Source organism: Triticum aestivum, chromosome 7B, assembly GCF_018294505.1.
Source record: "Triticum aestivum cultivar Chinese Spring chromosome 7B, IWGSC CS RefSeq v2.1, whole genome shotgun sequence".
Lineage (NCBI taxonomy): Eukaryota > Viridiplantae > Streptophyta > Magnoliopsida > Poales > Poaceae > Triticum > Triticum aestivum.
In genome coordinates this window covers 77,775,564-77,791,146 of record NC_057813.1, presented here as the reverse complement: position 1 = coordinate 77,791,146, position 15,583 = coordinate 77,775,564, and the positions used below count along the sequence as shown (strand labels likewise).

The 15,583-nt window shown below is 47.0% G+C and overlaps 1 protein-coding gene across 1 annotated transcript; it reads left to right on the top strand.

Moving 5' to 3' along the window:
- The first annotated feature begins 5,976 nt into the window (after window positions 1-5,976).
- LOC123155827 (LRR receptor-like serine/threonine-protein kinase ER1) lies at window positions 5,977-13,770 on the top strand. Its single transcript, XM_044573975.1, has 27 exons — window positions 5,977-6,425; window positions 7,298-7,427; window positions 7,536-7,607; window positions 7,706-7,777; window positions 7,863-7,934; window positions 8,042-8,113; window positions 8,189-8,260; window positions 8,491-8,562; window positions 8,645-8,716; window positions 8,799-8,867; window positions 8,957-9,028; window positions 9,273-9,344; window positions 9,431-9,502; window positions 9,589-9,660; window positions 9,755-9,826; window positions 9,906-9,977; window positions 10,152-10,223; window positions 10,306-10,377; window positions 10,451-10,522; window positions 10,607-10,678; window positions 10,794-10,862; window positions 10,938-11,009; window positions 11,083-11,153; window positions 11,248-11,376; window positions 11,592-11,939; window positions 12,176-12,549; window positions 13,095-13,770. The coding sequence occupies exons 1-27, from the start codon at window positions 6,341-6,343 to the stop codon at window positions 13,452-13,454; spliced, it is 2,931 nt and encodes a 976-aa protein (XP_044429910.1). The 5' UTR covers window positions 5,977-6,340; the 3' UTR covers window positions 13,455-13,770.
- Window positions 13,771-15,583: the final 1,813 nt, after the last annotated feature.

Below are 15,583 nucleotides of genomic sequence, written 5' to 3'. Positions count from 1 at the left end.
TGGATCATCATGAGCGTCTTTAGCTGAGACGTGATGCACACATCCACGTTCAGTGGGGGCTGACTTAACACTGATCATCTTGCGTGATGGCTTAATACAGCCCACAGTCTTCTCGGGCTGGGGTGGAGCATAACTAGTCTGAGAGCAATCACGTGCATAGTGTCCTGGCTTCCCGCATGTGAAGCAAGTCCCTGAGGTTGGACGGGGACCCGCACTGACAAACGGTCTACCAGTAGGCCTGGGTGGAACATACGACTGAGCTGGGGAAGGCACCACATAGGATGACCTTGGTGTATAACCGGAAGGAAGAGCGGAGTTTGGAACCCAAATCCGGCGTTTCTGGGAACTAGAACCGGAGGAAGATCCCAAATCACGGGTGTGCTTACGAGACTCCTCGTAAGTGAGCTGAGCTGTCTCTGCATTGATGGCTTTGTTCACAAGAGCTTGGAATGTATCGCAATGATGCAGGTGAAGATCACGACGCAACTTGGGGTTGAGACCCTTCCGGAACCTAGCCTGCTTCTTAGCATTCGTGGACACTTCTTCTGTGGCATAGCGGGCAAGGTTCTCGAACTCTCTGCTATAAGCATCAACAGCCATCTTACTCTGGGTGAAACTACAGAACTCTTCTCTCTTGCGATCAAGGAGGGCTTGGGGAATGTGATGCTCGCGAAAAGCCTCAGTGAAATCCTTCCAGGTAGGAATCTGGCCAGCTGGAAGCATAGCCTCATAGTTCTGCCACCAAAGACTAGCAGGACCTTCCAGGTGGTATGTGGCATAAGTGACCTTGTCATCTTCAGCTACGTTCGCGGAACGCAGCTTATGAGTGATGCTACGGAGCCAATCATCTGCATCGAGTGGCTCGATGGAATGATGAAAGGTAGGTGGGTGCAAGCGTATGAAGTCATGAATGGTCACAGACTTGTTGGACTGATGTGCGGTGTTCTCCTCGATACGTGCCAACAAGTGGTTGGACTCACGCTTGTTCCTCTCCATCTCTAGCATGAACCCTGTCAACGAAGGCTGATCGGGAGGATCCTCATCCCTACCATCTCCATGGTTCCGGCTACGATTAAAAGAACTTGATGACATCCTGCGAAATGAAACCCAGGGATGCAATCAACATTAACTATAGACTATAGAATGTAGGACAAGGAATTAATATCACTCGAACTCCTTAGGAAAATTCCGGCAGCATAACGGCAGTAAAATGCTCAGAATGAGACATCCTACTAAAAATGGGATAGTACAACAACTCAACATCACCACTCAAGGTTCTGGGATAGTACTAAACAGACTACACCGGAAGTACTCAAAACTGGGGTATGACTCTGATCAACCAGTCCTATGGAACTACGGAGTAATAACACGTGATCCTGATAGACGGAAGAGAAAACCTAGTTCCTTAACCCCGTCGGAAAGATAGGATGACTCAGATCAGAAGGCCATGAGGTATAAGGAGTAAAAAGAGCCTTACGTTCCAACCCACAATCAATTCCCTTACATAACTAAAGAATTTCTAGACTCAACTTCGACCAGTATGGCTTGGTAATCCTACAGGCAGTCAGGCTCTGATACCAAAGCTGTCAGGACCCCGACTCGATGCCACATCGATGTAGCATGTAACACCTCATACCGCTTTGCGGCCTCACGCACGGTATCCCCACGGGTGTCGCCTTACCTTTGCCCGGGACCGTTTGCGCATTTTGGCACACGTATATGATGGTGTCGCTAGCATCCATATGATAAAGAGCCCGGGCTGACATGGCTAGTCGTAAACCCAAAGTGGCACTAACTTACAGGGACAGGCATCCATGACCCAGCATCGAACGTGTCGGTCATCAGCGAGTGAATCCAGGCTGTAGCACTGGGCTAACAGGACTCCGGTGAATCGGGCTGTAGCGGGCTAGCAGGACTCCGGTATTCATCGCGTGACATTTCCCCGAAGGGACAGACACAGGATCGAAGAAGGACACATGCCGGCCTGCCTAAGTGTTCCGGAGCAGTAGCAAGCTATCAGGGCTCAGTGGAAGCACTAGGAGACATTTCCCGGTAAGAGAGGCTACTAAGAATAAACAACTAGATAGTCAGATCCCACACATAGCAATACACATTACACGTACGCATAACATGCAAGTATGTGCTGTACAACATGGCATCACAGCATAACTCAACAACTCATATAGATAAAGGCTCAGAAGAGCCGTCACAGCATTATTACAAACAGGGGTCACATGACCCAACAGTCAGAGCAATCAAGCAACAAGCGGAAGCATTACATGTCTGAGTACGGACATCTACAAATGAAAAAGGCTGAAGAGCCTGACTATCTACACTATCCGATCAAGATCGTAGCTGAGGTACTAGCTACTAGTCGAAGTCCACGAGAACACTAGTAAGACCGAAGTCTCCGCTGCAAAAACATAAATAAAGCAACATGAGTACAAAGGTACTCAGCAAGACTTACATCAGACCCTATCATACATGCATCTGTATCAAGAGGTAATGTGGGGTTTAGTTGCAGCAAGCCAGCTTTGACTCTGTGGCTATCCTGTTCTACGACTACCAGAAACTCTTGAGGTGAAACAACGAACACGAGTCCACTAATCACCACACAATACACCACTATGGATTCATTCCCGTCTCCCTACGAGAAGGCCATCCATAGCACTCACACTTGTCTTGAGCATTTTATAGTATCCACTTCAAGTTGTCTATGTACCATGTAAGCATCCAAGAAGTCCATAACCGCGGACCCGGCTATTCGAATAGATCATGTTAACCCTGCAGGGGTGTACTTCTTCACACACGCTCTCGCCACTTACCGCCATGTACACGTCATGTATCTCGGCAACCTTCAAGCGGAAGCCTGGCGAGGGTGTCGGCCACGACTTGACTAACCACACAAGACTCTAGTCCAGGTTTATCGCCTATTCGGGTTCCATCCGCAAGGAGATCCGGCCGGGGTGTCGCTTACGGCCCCAAACGATGTGTACAGGGTTCCCGAGCCCACCAACCGGGTGCCACTCGGTACACCGGGCCACGTGTGCCTAGTCTGTCCCAAGCCCACCCTGCCGGGTGCCACTTGGTAGAAAAATAGCACTACCTACAAACACCAGAAACTAGTTGCGACTCCTGGACAGAGATCAAGTTGGTTAATAAGTCGAGAGGGCTTGGAGCGCCCGGAGCCCAATGTGTGGTAGTATCGAGTCATTGGGCAACATACACAGAACTCAGGGCTTAAGGACGGTTCCAGTAAGACAACCCACCATGTACTCCTACATGGCCTCTCACCGCTACCTTTACCAAATCGTGTTCACACACTTCACTCTCAGCATCAGAACATATCGTGACACTCCAATTCATTCCCAATGAATCAGACCTGACACAACTCTAAGAAATAGCAGGCATAGCATGGTAGGAACACATCAGTGGCTTCAATCAACTCCTACACATGCTAGTGGGTTTCAACTATTTACTGTGGCAATGACAGGTCATGCAGAGGAATGGGTTCAACTACCGCAGCACAAAGTAGCATATGAATCGTTGTTGTCCTAATGCAATAACTGAGAGCAGGAGCGAGAGAGTAGGGTTTTATCGAAATGAACAAGGGGGTTTGCTTGCCTGGTAAATCAACAAGGGAGGCACTGCTTCACAGACAGGTACTCTGGAACGTCTCCGGAGCAGGACCTATCGAGAAGGAATGGTGCCGGCAATCAAAACACAATCATATGCAACAATATGATGCATGAACATGGCATGTAGATGTGATTCTGTTTGAGCTAATGCATCTAGTAAACATTTGGTTTGAAGTCCATTTTAACCAAAGGTTCAAATGCATTTCTAAATTAAGTCTCTTATATATGCCCTAATGTGTTTTCCCATATTCAGCATGTATAAGTTGGTTTTTCATGCATGAAACTAGTACAGATGGAAAGATTGCATTTTTCTGATAATTTTTCATATATAAATTATTTAAATCTGAGCTACGGTTGAATTGTTATGAATTTTTGAAGTTTAAATCATTTTCTGGATTTTCTGAATTATTTTAATTCCAGAAAATATATAATTGCGTCAGCATGACGTCAGCACGACGTCAGCGGTCAACTGGGCTGATCCGGTCAAACCTGACGTGTGGGACCCACACGTCAGTGACAGGGGGGTTAACATGGGTTAATTAATTTAATTAAAAGGTTAGGGGGGGGGGTCGGGCCCACTGGTCAGCGACCCTGGGGGGTCAAACCCGGTCAACTCGCCGGCGTTTAGCCGCCGGCGAGGCCAGACGCGGCGGAGGAAGTGCATTTGCACGTTACGGCCACCAAACGGGAGGCGGAGAGCATCTACGAGCTCCTGGGAACGAGCCGCAGCTCTTGGTGGTGATGGTTGAGCTCGGGGTGGCCGGAGACGTCGCCGGCGACGACTTTGGCGGTCGCCGGAGTTCGGGCGCCGATGAAAACGGCGCCACCGTGCACGGGAGGATCAACGGGTAGCAACTACACGTTCTGCAGGCTCCCACAAAGCCAACGGCATATGCACGGGGTCGATTGGCCACCGGAGCCTCGTCGGCGACGAGTTCGTGCGGCGGTGTGCTTCGGGCATCATGGGAAGTGGTGCTACAACGAGCGCTAGGCCGTGGGGTTAGGGGGAAACGACGGAGGAGCTCACTAGGAGGTCGAAGCGCAGCTCAGTGGGCCTGGGGACGACCTAGACGGCGCGAATCGAAGACGAGGTCACCGGCGGCCGAAGGTTGAAGAAGAGCTCGAAGTCGACGCTGCAGGGCTTCCGGCGGGGCGTGGTTCGGTGAGGGGGTCGAGGACGACGTCGCGAAGCTCGTGGGCACAACCGAGGGGCGAGGGGGTGGCTGTGGCCGTGGTGGTTCTCGTCGGCGGCGGCGGCCGCGTTCGGTGGAAGTGAGGGGGAGCCAGAGAAGAGGATGAGCATGGGGGGGAGGAGGAATGAGAGGGCCTGGGGTGCGTGGCCGTCTCCGTGGCATTGGGAGGGAGTCCGGGGAAGCAGGAGGTGGCCAGCAGGGGGGGAGGTGGCGCGCGCGCGTGCCGGCGAGCGTCGGGCACACGCCCTCGTCCTTCTGTCCGAGGAGGGAGACGACAGAAGGCAGCGGGGGTGGGCTGGGCCGCCAGCTGGAGATGGGCCAGGTAAGTGGCCCAGATAAGTCTCTCTCCCCTTTTCTGTTTTCTTTTCTAATTTTCTGACATTTGTTTGATTTAATAAAAATACTAAACCATTTTATTTTATTATGCCAATTTTTGCAGGAGCTAGATATATTCTTCCAGAGCTCTTTTATAATTGGCATAATTTTTGGACCATATTTCATATATATAGAAATATATTTCCAATGCAAATATTTATCGAATTAATCCAAATGGCCAAAATAAATATCCATGAGCCCCTAAAAATATTGTTTTGATTTTTATCTCTGTCCAATATTTTCAGAGGGCAACATGAGCATTTTCTTGGACCCTTTTGGAGAAATTTTATTTGGGTCATTTTCAAAAAATGATTCTGAGGTTTTCCACCAATCCTCATTTCAAATTTAAATGAAATTTAAATATGATGCACAAATAGCTAGCTAGTCTAAGTCATACCAGACTAGGGATGTGATACACAACCAAACGACTCAAAATCCTCTAGAATTTCAAATGAACATGGCATTTCAACCATGCGTTTCCCCCTATCCTCTCTGTTTTTCAAAATTGCTGAAATCATTACTTCCTACTTCCACCCCAGCGATGCCGCGGGCCCCGGTTTGCAGGATTTACCCCGGCGAGCATTGATCCTCCGGGCCCCACATGTCATGGAGGAGCTCCACCACGGCGCCACACCCCCCACTGTGCGACTCGAGTCCTACTCCTCCTCTAGCTAGACCAACCAGACAGAGAGAGAAAAAACGAAGACAACGACAGCGACGTGACCTCTCAGAGTCCATCCCCTCTCTCTCCACCACCCCCACAAGGCCGCAACTCCACAAGGAACCTCCCTAGAGCTCCGAGCTAGCGCTCCTACGCGCGCATACAACTAGCTAGCCCTGCCACTCCACCCCCCAGCCATACGGCCACTCGCTGTCACTGAGCCGGCAGCAGCGAGCAGCGAGCGGCCATCCGCGCGCGCGAGCCAGTGCTCCCTCGGCCCTCTCTCCCTCGCCCAGCCAAAGCGGAGCCCGAGAAACCAACCAGGAACTCACTCCCCCATTAAGGCGCACTTCACTCCGCTGCCCACCAGTTGCAACAGCGCCACGCGAGCTTCGCACGCCGTACCTCTCGGCATCTCCCCCGTAAATGCCACTGCCCGGACGGTGATTCTTCGCAGCTTCGTACCACCGGCCATGGCGACGACGACGGCGGCGGCGTACGGCGCGCTCATTGCCTCCCTCCTCCTCCTCCTCGTGGCCGGCGCCGCCGCGGACGACGGTTGGTTCCTTTCCCGTCCGCATCTTTCTTGTTTATTGCTCGGGCTGGGCGCCGGCCGCCGGGGAGCAGAAGCTCGATCAGGGGGATTTGGTTTCGTTAGGATCAGTATTTTATTAGCGCTGCAACTACCTCTACGAGCTTTTGGGAGGCATCCGGGATTCGGATGCATTTTTTTATTGCCGTAACCCATGTCTAATACTACTAGTCCTTTACTAATCCCGGCGAGTGGTGTCTCTCACACCTCCCACCATCTCTTCCCTTTTTTGATGCTGCTGCTACTATTTTGGAGCGGTAGCCACTAGCCACTGACCAGCAGCATAGTTCACCAGGTGTTTCGAAACGACATAGATCTTCTTCCTGCTCTGCTCTATCCTGTTTCAAGCTGCCTTTTTCTGTTTCAAAACGGATGGTTTCAAGTTTGAACACACGCTAATCTTGCACTCTTTGTGGTGCAAGAGTCGTTCAGATGTACTAGTATGATACGAGCTTGCTTTTCTTTGGCCTTTATATATGTGTTTGTTTTGCGGCGCAATGTTCTTGGCCGAACTGACAACAAGCACATTGCTAACAACCAGGAATAATCCTAGGACCCCTCGCTTTATTCCTCAGCGCGGCCCTGTTTTCTCCCTTTACAAATCCGATGTTCTTGTGCCGAGCTGGGAAGCTTTTCTTGCCGTGAAGACGAAGAAAGATCATCGCTACCATCTTGGGCAACTCCTCTTTTTTTGGCTGTTTTTTCCTTTGTAACCAAATACGGTGATTTTGTTTTTCGGGGCAGCTCCACCTTTTGTGATCTTTACTTAATCTGTTTTGCGCCCATTTTCTTCTGCTAATGCGGCTGGGTTTTTGTTTACATCGTCATTTTCTTGCAGGGGCGGCGCTGCTGGAGGTGAAGAAGTCCTTCCGCAACGTCGGCAACGTGCTCTACGACTGGTCCGGCGACGACCACTGCTCCTGGCGCGGCGTCCTCTGCGACAACGTCACCTTCGCCGTCGCCGCGCTGTAAGATCGGCGCCGCCCCATTTAAACTCTCTGCCCCTTTTCCTCCCCCGCCGCGCCGCCGCGGTGTCTCTGGTCGTTGACGCCGCTTTTTCATCCAATTCCTTGCAGCAACCTCTCCGGGCTCAACCTCGAGGGCGAAATCTCGCCGGCCGTCGGCGCCCTGAAGAGCCTCGTCTCGATGTACGGAATGCTGCTCCTGCTCGCCGCCGTTCAGCTTTTGTTTTTCTTGCTTGGCCTGTGTTAGTAGTACTAATAACTTGGTGGATTTGGGCGTGCAGTGATCTGAAGTCGAATGGGCTGACCGGCCAGATCCCGGATGAGATTGGGGATTGCTCGTCGATTAAGACGCTGTGAGTGGTCCCTTCAACTAAATGTTGTTTAATATCTGGGTTTGGGAAACTGTTGATGATTTGACGTTTGTTCTTGATCTACTAGGGATTTGTCCTTCAACAACTTGGATGGCGACATACCATTCTCGGTGTCCAAGCTCAAGCACCTCGAAACCTTGTAAGGCCTGTTTTTGCTGAAATGTATATCTAGTACTACTACTAGTAAGCAGCAAGTCCATCAAATGTTGTGAGTGATTATGTTGTGTGGTGCACGTGATTTGCTAGGATATTGAAGAACAACCAGCTGGTCGGCGCGATCCCATCGACGCTGTCACAGCTCCCAAATTTGAAGACTCTGTAAGTTGCAGCTTGGTTCATATGTTGCGGATCTGCTGAGTATTTTCAGAATCTCTAATTTTATGTGCACCCTAGGGACTTGGCACAAAACAAACTGAGTGGGGAGATACCAAGGCTTATCTATTGGAATGAGGTTCTTCAGTACCTGTAAGTCTTTCTTGAATTTCTGTGCCATACAAAGATTGGTACTAGTAGTAGTACTACTGCAGAAGTGCAGTTGCAGTATTACTACGTTCATCAATCGGGGATTAAGCTTGGGAAAGTACTGGACGATTAGAAAAATCATTATAGAAAGACACCACCATTTTATGTACATGGAGTACTGTCCAATGCTGTTTTTCTTCTTCTTTTGGCTAAATTGAATTGATCATACTTAGGGGATTGCGCGGCAACCAGTTGGAAGGAATCCTCTCCCCGGATATGTGCCAGTTGACCGGCCTTTGGTACTTGTAAGTATGCTGCTTACCAATCTTGAACGACATTCCGTTGTGTATCCTGTTTCTGGCGCTAACACTATACTTGCTTGACCAGTGACGTGAAGAACAATAGCCTGACTGGGGAGATACCAGACACCATTGGGAACTGTACGAGTTTTCAGGTCTTGTACGTATTTACGCTCTTGCCCCTTTGAAATTATGTTAATTTCATCAACTTGTGAAGTTTTCCTAACGGTTTGCAATGGTAGGGATTTATCCTACAATCGATTGACTGGATCAATCCCTTTCAACATTGGCTTCCTTCAAGTTGCTACACTGTATGTGTTCATTTAAACCATTCTTCCTAAATCGTATGCCTTACATAGTTAAAGCTGATATGCAAAATTCTGTATATCACCTGTATCAGGTCCTTGCAAGGGAACAAGTTCACTGGTCCGATCCCATCAGTTATTGGCCTCATGCAGGCACTTGCTGTACTGTAAGTCCTGCGATGAGCTCTATGTTCTACTCCCTCCGTTCCTAAATATTTGTCTTTCTAGAGATTTCAACAAATGACTACATACGGAGCAAAATGAGTGAATCTACTCTAAAATATGTCTATATACATCCGTATGTGGTATCCATTTGAAATATCTAGAAAGACAAATATTTAGGAACGGAGGGAGTACATTCTTTCTTGTTGGTGCAATATATATAGTTGATATGACCTTTAACCATTCCAGAGATCTGAGTTACAACCAATTATCTGGCCCTATACCGTCGATACTGGGAAACTTGACATATACTGAGAAACTGTAAGCTTCCGTTGTCTGCTTCCTCTATGAAAGTTGTCTGCAAGAATATTTCCTTGTCAATAATATGATATATCGTGGGCTTGTAGATACATGCAAGGCAACAGGTTAACTGGGACAATACCACCAGAACTTGGGAATATGTCAACGCTTCATTACCTGTGAGTGGCATCATTTTTCTTGTTTTTATGTATTCAAATTCAGGTTATCTGGCATTCTGTTTTTGTTGACAAGTATCTAAATTCAGAGAACTAAATGATAATCAACTTACTGGGTCCATTCCGTCGGAGCTGGGAAAGCTTACAGGCTTATATGACTTGTAAGTCTTTTCAAGTCATTCTTGAAATCTGTAATGATTTTCTGAGTGTGGTAATCAAACAAGCAGCTTATGTTTTGTTACTCGTGTTTCTCAGGAACCTTGCAAACAACAGCCTAGAGGGACCAATTCCCAACAATATAAGTTCTTGCGTGAATCTCAATAGCTTGTAAGCATTGCAACTTTCTTGTGCAGCACGCACAGTTTCAGATATATATATATATTGATGCGTTGTTTCTCCTTTACAGTAATGCCCATGGCAACAAGTTAAATGGGACCATTCCTCGTTCTTTGTGTAAACTTGAGAGCATGACCTCTTTGTAAGTCTTGGTTTTTAGAACAAGTTATAATGGATTTCATCCTTAAATTGTGCTATGATAAAGTTGACCGAATTGTACCCTTTTGATTTTAAATTGTTTGATATGCATAGTGCATACTGATCTGCAACATTGTAAGCTTGTTCATTATTGACCTGTGTTCACCTGTTTATTCAGGAATCTGTCGTCAAATCATTTGAGTGGTCCTATTCCTATTGAGCTATCAAGAATCAACAATTTGGACATCTTGTAAGTCCAATTATCTCACAAGTTCTTGAGAACATTGTTTTTTTTTCTTCTGTGACCTATATCATGAAGATAAATGTATCAGGGATTTATCCTGCAACATGATTACCGGTCCAATTCCATCAGCCATCGGCAGCTTGGAGCATCTATTGAAACTGTAAGTCTTTGCCATTATGATTATTAGTTTGTTTCCATCATCATATGTTAATGTTTGGGACTCTTTTCTCTAGTAACCTGAGCAAGAATGCTCTTGTCGGATTCATCCCTGCTGAGTTTGGGAACTTGAGGAGTATCATGGAGATGTAAGTACCTGGTGATCTAATGGTGAATTCTGTCAATGATTAGTTCCTTGAATGCTCTATTGAATAACTTGGGTCTTATTTCAGTGATCTGTCCAACAACCATCTTGGTGGTCTGATTCCCCAAGAACTTGGAATGCTGCAAAATCTGATGTTGCTGTGAGTTATAGCTTTTCATGTCATATAGTTTTCCTAAATCCGTACGTTCAGTAGAAGGTTCAGTATGTAGTCTTAAATTGATTATTGATTCATCTGTCTTCATTCGCTCTTGCAGAAAACTGGAAAATAACAATATAACTGGGGATGTCTCTTCACTGATGAACTGCTTCAGCCTAAATACCTTGTAAGTTATCAAAGATGTTTTAGGCATGTCTGGATGTTTGGCTTCACTGACATGATCTTGCTGCTCCTGGAACAGAAATATATCATTCAATAATTTGGCTGGCGTTGTCCCTACTGACAACAACTTCTCACGGTTTTCGCCTGACAGGTATAGTTGCTCCTGTTTCATGCTTACTATCAGATTTGGAAATAGTTGTCTAACGATCTGACCCTGCCTTCAGCTTCTTGGGTAATCCTGGACTTTGTGGATATTGGCTTGCCTCGTGCCGTTCCTCCACCCACCAAGAGAAAGGTAAAGACACTGTTTCATTATCATTTCCTTACAAGTATATATACTTTCTTTGTTTCTAATATACTGTCATCTCTGCCCTGGATTTTCTATGCAGCACAAATCTCGAAGGCTGCAATACTCGGCATTGCTCTGGGTGGGCTTGTTATCCTCCTGATGATTTTAATAGCTGTTTGCAGGCCGCATAGTCCTCCTGTTTTCAAAGATGTCTCTGTTAGCAAACCAGGTAATGCATCTACAGGAATTTTAAACCTTCTGTTTTAGTATATCTGTTACTTACCTTATTGGCAAGCTTTATGTTGCCATGCGATTCATGAGATCATTAATGTTTCTCACTAAACTATAATATCTTGTGGGCTTACCTTGACTGCCCACTCATAGACAATAGTTGATTCCTGGAACAGTATCAGTCTGTTCTAATAAATCTTCATGTTGTTGCAGTGAGCAATGTCCCCCCCAAGCTAGTGATACTTAATATGAACATGGCCCTCCATGTCTATGAAGACATAATGAGGATGACTGAGAACTTGAGTGAGAAATACATCATTGGGTACGGGGCATCAAGCACAGTTTATAAATGTGTTCTGAAGAACTGCAGACCGGTGGCAATCAAGAAGCTGTATGCCCAGTACCCGCAAAGCCTGAAGGAATTTCAAACTGAGCTTGAGACTGTCGGCAGCATCAAACACCGGAATTTAGTGAGCCTTCAGGGATACTCCCTATCACCTGTTGGGAATCTTCTCTTCTACGAGTACATGGAAAATGGCAGCCTCTGGGATGTTTTACATGGTAAGTGCGCACTGCAAACTTGTTCCAAATGTTGAGAATGGTTTAGTACAAGTGATCAATAGCTTTTAATTTCGATTGTCTTTGTTTATTCATCTGTCACAAAGAAGTCAGAGACACAACCTGGCTACTCTCAAAATAGTTGATGTTTTGACACAATTGTAGTCCTGCTAATTTATTGATTGCTAACAGTTGGAGAACTATTTCCATATAATAACTCATGTTATTTTTAATTGCAGAAGGTCAATCCAAGAAGAAAAAGCTCGATTGGGAGACTCGCCTTCGGATTGCTCTTGGTGCTGCTCAAGGCCTCGCTTACCTTCACCATGACTGCAGTCCAAGAATAATCCACAGGGATGTAAAATCAAAGAATATCCTCCTTGACAAAGATTACGAGCCACACCTTACGGACTTTGGCATTGCTAAGAGTTTGTGTGTTTCAAAGACTCACACGTCGACTTATGTCATGGGCACTATTGGGTACATTGATCCTGAGTACGCGCGCACCTCCCGCCTCAACGAGAAGTCCGATGTCTACAGCTATGGCATCGTTCTGCTCGAGCTGCTGACGGGCAAAAAGCCCGTTGACAATGAGTGCAATCTCCATCACTCGGTAACTACCTCACCCTCTCCGTAGTTCTTCAGGTTGATGTATCATTTTCTTCAGCCTATTTAGCCTTGGATTCTGGTAGTGCCAATAATTGCTGGGTGATCCCCATTAGGCTTTTATTTTCATCCAAGGGGACCAGCAACATGAACCCTATCATGTGAGTAGATCTATCTGCACTGTGGACCTGTGGTGTGCACTGATCCATCGCATATGGCCATTGAAAGCTCCATTATAGTAGGTTGCAGTGTTCCGTCCCCTAAAGCCTGCCATTTTTGTCTCCCCAGTTGTCAATCATGTGGATGGAAAGCTACAAATCGCACTGTCACACTCACCAAATATTGTCAACTTTTCATTTGCTCCCCTGCCATTTAGCGTTTGAGCTTGCCTATGATTCAGACCAGATTCTTACGACAGGATATCAGGATAAGTTTCACTCTGAAGTAGTATCAGATACAGTACTGATGCTTAGGAAGGAAAATCCTTTTACCTATGGGATGAAGTCCCAAGGAAACAAACTTCATATTTTCTTTCGTTCTGTTGCAATGCAGATCCTATCGAAGACGGCGAGCAACGCGGTGATGGAGACTGTCGACCCCGACATCGCAGACACGTGCCAGGACCTCGGCGAGGTGAAGAAGGTGTTCCAGCTGGCGCTCCTGTGCACCAAGAAGCAGCCGTCGGACCGGCCGACGATGCACGAGGTGGTGCGCGTGCTGGACTGCCTGGTGCACCCCGACCCGCCGCCCAAGGCCGCCCAGCCGCAGCCGCCCACCGGCCCGAGCTACGCCAACGAGTACGTGAGCCTGCGTGGCGCCGGCACGCTGTCGTCCTGCGCCAACTCGTCGAGCACCTCGGACGCGGAGCTATTCCTCAAGTTCGGCCAGGCCATCTCCCACAACACAGAGTAGGACTTTGAGTCTGCCGCTCTGGGAACTCAGGCGGCGGAGGATGCAGCAAGCAGGTAGTCAGTCAGACGAGTAGTAGCAAGAGCCAATAGCTAGCCCACATTTTGTCTAAATATGTGCCGGAGGTTAACCAAAAAAGGGACTGGATCGGTGGCGTTCTCCCCTGTAAAAAAGCCATGTATTCTCTCTTTCTCTTCCTCCCCCTCTTATCTCTAACCTAGTAGGAGGTTTCGATGGATCTCTCTTCCTCTCTGCGACCGTTCTTGGACTGGAATTATGTGAATTGGCTGATCTTGTAAGGATGCCAGTAGCAATGTCTCCTCTGTGTGTCTGCTCCTGCTGACTGTAGAACTAATTCAGTTACCTGAGTCAGTGGGAGAGGGAGAGAGAACCTGATGACCCTGGTGGGAGAACTAATTCAGTTACCTGAGTTCTCTTGCATTTTCTCCCGCTCCCGGCATTGATGCGTGCCTGTGCCGTGCAGGTGTCGCGGAGGTCATGGTGGCATTTGCTTTGTCCGGAACATGTCAGCGGAGGCGTTAATGGTGTGAAGCTGCAGCGGGCTGGGGCCCTATGGATGGGAGGGGATGAGATGGGTCGGACTTGCCCTGTGAATGAATCTTTGATGATTGATGGAGGGATGAGTGGGCGGGGCGAAGGGGGGTACGGGCGTGGGGGCAGGGCGATGCCGTCGTTGCCGGTGGGATGGCAATGCGGCGCGGGTCTCGTGAGCCCCAGTACTGAAACTGAACTCGGCTGGGGCCTGGGTACGTCGGGATCGGGCCGCGGGGGAGAGCCGACGCCGTGGAGATGGTGGTGGCAGCCTGGTAGGGCAGGGTAGAGTAGCGGTGGGATGATCAGGGCCGCAAGAAGAGGCTCGTGAGCCTAAAAAAAAATACTATGACCTGAGTTTGAACACTTTGTGTAGCTTTCGAGAAACGAACCAATCTTGAGTCAATACTATCTCGCTTGATTTTAGCTCGACATGACATAATATCTTTAAAATAAATGATCATGTCATATATAAAATGAAAATAAGATAATTTATTATCATATATGCTGTCCTGTTTTTTTGTTTTTATTTACCAACAAACACGGAAGCTTAATTAAGTGTAGAAAAGATTTATGCCTTATTGTGCTATTTGACCAATAATTTGCTTTCCCAAGTATATGTCCGTCGTAAATCATTATATTATTTTGATACTAAACTTTCGGTTGCGAGAGAATAAGTCAAACTACTTTGAAGAAACGGTTTATCTAATTCACATCTAGATGTTTTCTAAGGATGTCACATCTAAACTCCCACAAATAACGCAAAAGGAACAAAAAAAGCTGAGACAAAAAGAAAAATAAACCACAAACATAGTGGACATCAGGTTAGATGTGACATAACTATGTCACATCTAGATGTGTCCTAGACAAACCCTTGAAAAAATTACCACCGTCTTGATTGAAATAATATAATTTTAGTGTTTTCTTATGTCGTGTTGAGCTTTACCTAGTTGGAATAATCATCATAGATTTATAATTTTTACCATCTCATTTAGCTCAAAACTAGCTCGACGTCGACTTGAGATCGTTACAAGCTAAGCACAAGTCATGTTCTACAGCTTGACCTTGAGCTTCACTCAGTCTAAGCTCACTCGACTTTTAATATGAGTTGAGTTGAGCGAACTTCAACTCACTCGAATTCAACTTGTTTGCAGCCCTAGGGCGATGGAAACCGTCGTGTTCGGGGCAGATCTATGATCAGTCTCGGGGGCTGGGCCCCGGGCGGTGGTGCCCGAGGCTTCACATTTGAACGTGGTCTTCCTGATCGGGTGTTACATGTGACGTGTTGAGATAAATCACGCATTGTCGTATTCACACAGAACAATTTTTCTTCTTCTTTTTGGTAATTCTATTCAGCTGACTTTCGCTGGGAGAGGATGTCAAATTGAATGTTTTTAATGATATTTTATATTGTTGTGAGGATAGCCAAGATTTTTCATGCTTGCAAACTAAAATTGACATCCTCAGTCAACATAAATTGCCATGCAAATCGTTCGCAATTGTTATGCTTCCCAACTGACGTTCACTGGTTAAAAGGATCCTTTTTCTTTTGTCATTTGCTCAAGATTTCTTAGAGCTCC

What these genes read in the sequence shown, in the direction of transcription:
- LOC123155827 (XM_044573975.1), top strand. Translation starts at nt 6,341, where the DNA reads ATGGCGACGACGACGGCGGCGGCGTACGGCGCGCTCATTGCCTCCCTC. An exon ending in TTGACCGGCCTTTGGTACTT is followed by an intron (nt 8,563 to 8,644) that starts GTAAGTATGCTG and finishes TTGCTTGACCAG; the next exon opens with TGACGTGAAGAACAATAGCC. An exon ending in ATCAACAATTTGGACATCTT is followed by an intron (nt 10,224 to 10,305) that starts GTAAGTCCAATT and finishes TAAATGTATCAG; the next exon opens with GGATTTATCCTGCAACATGA.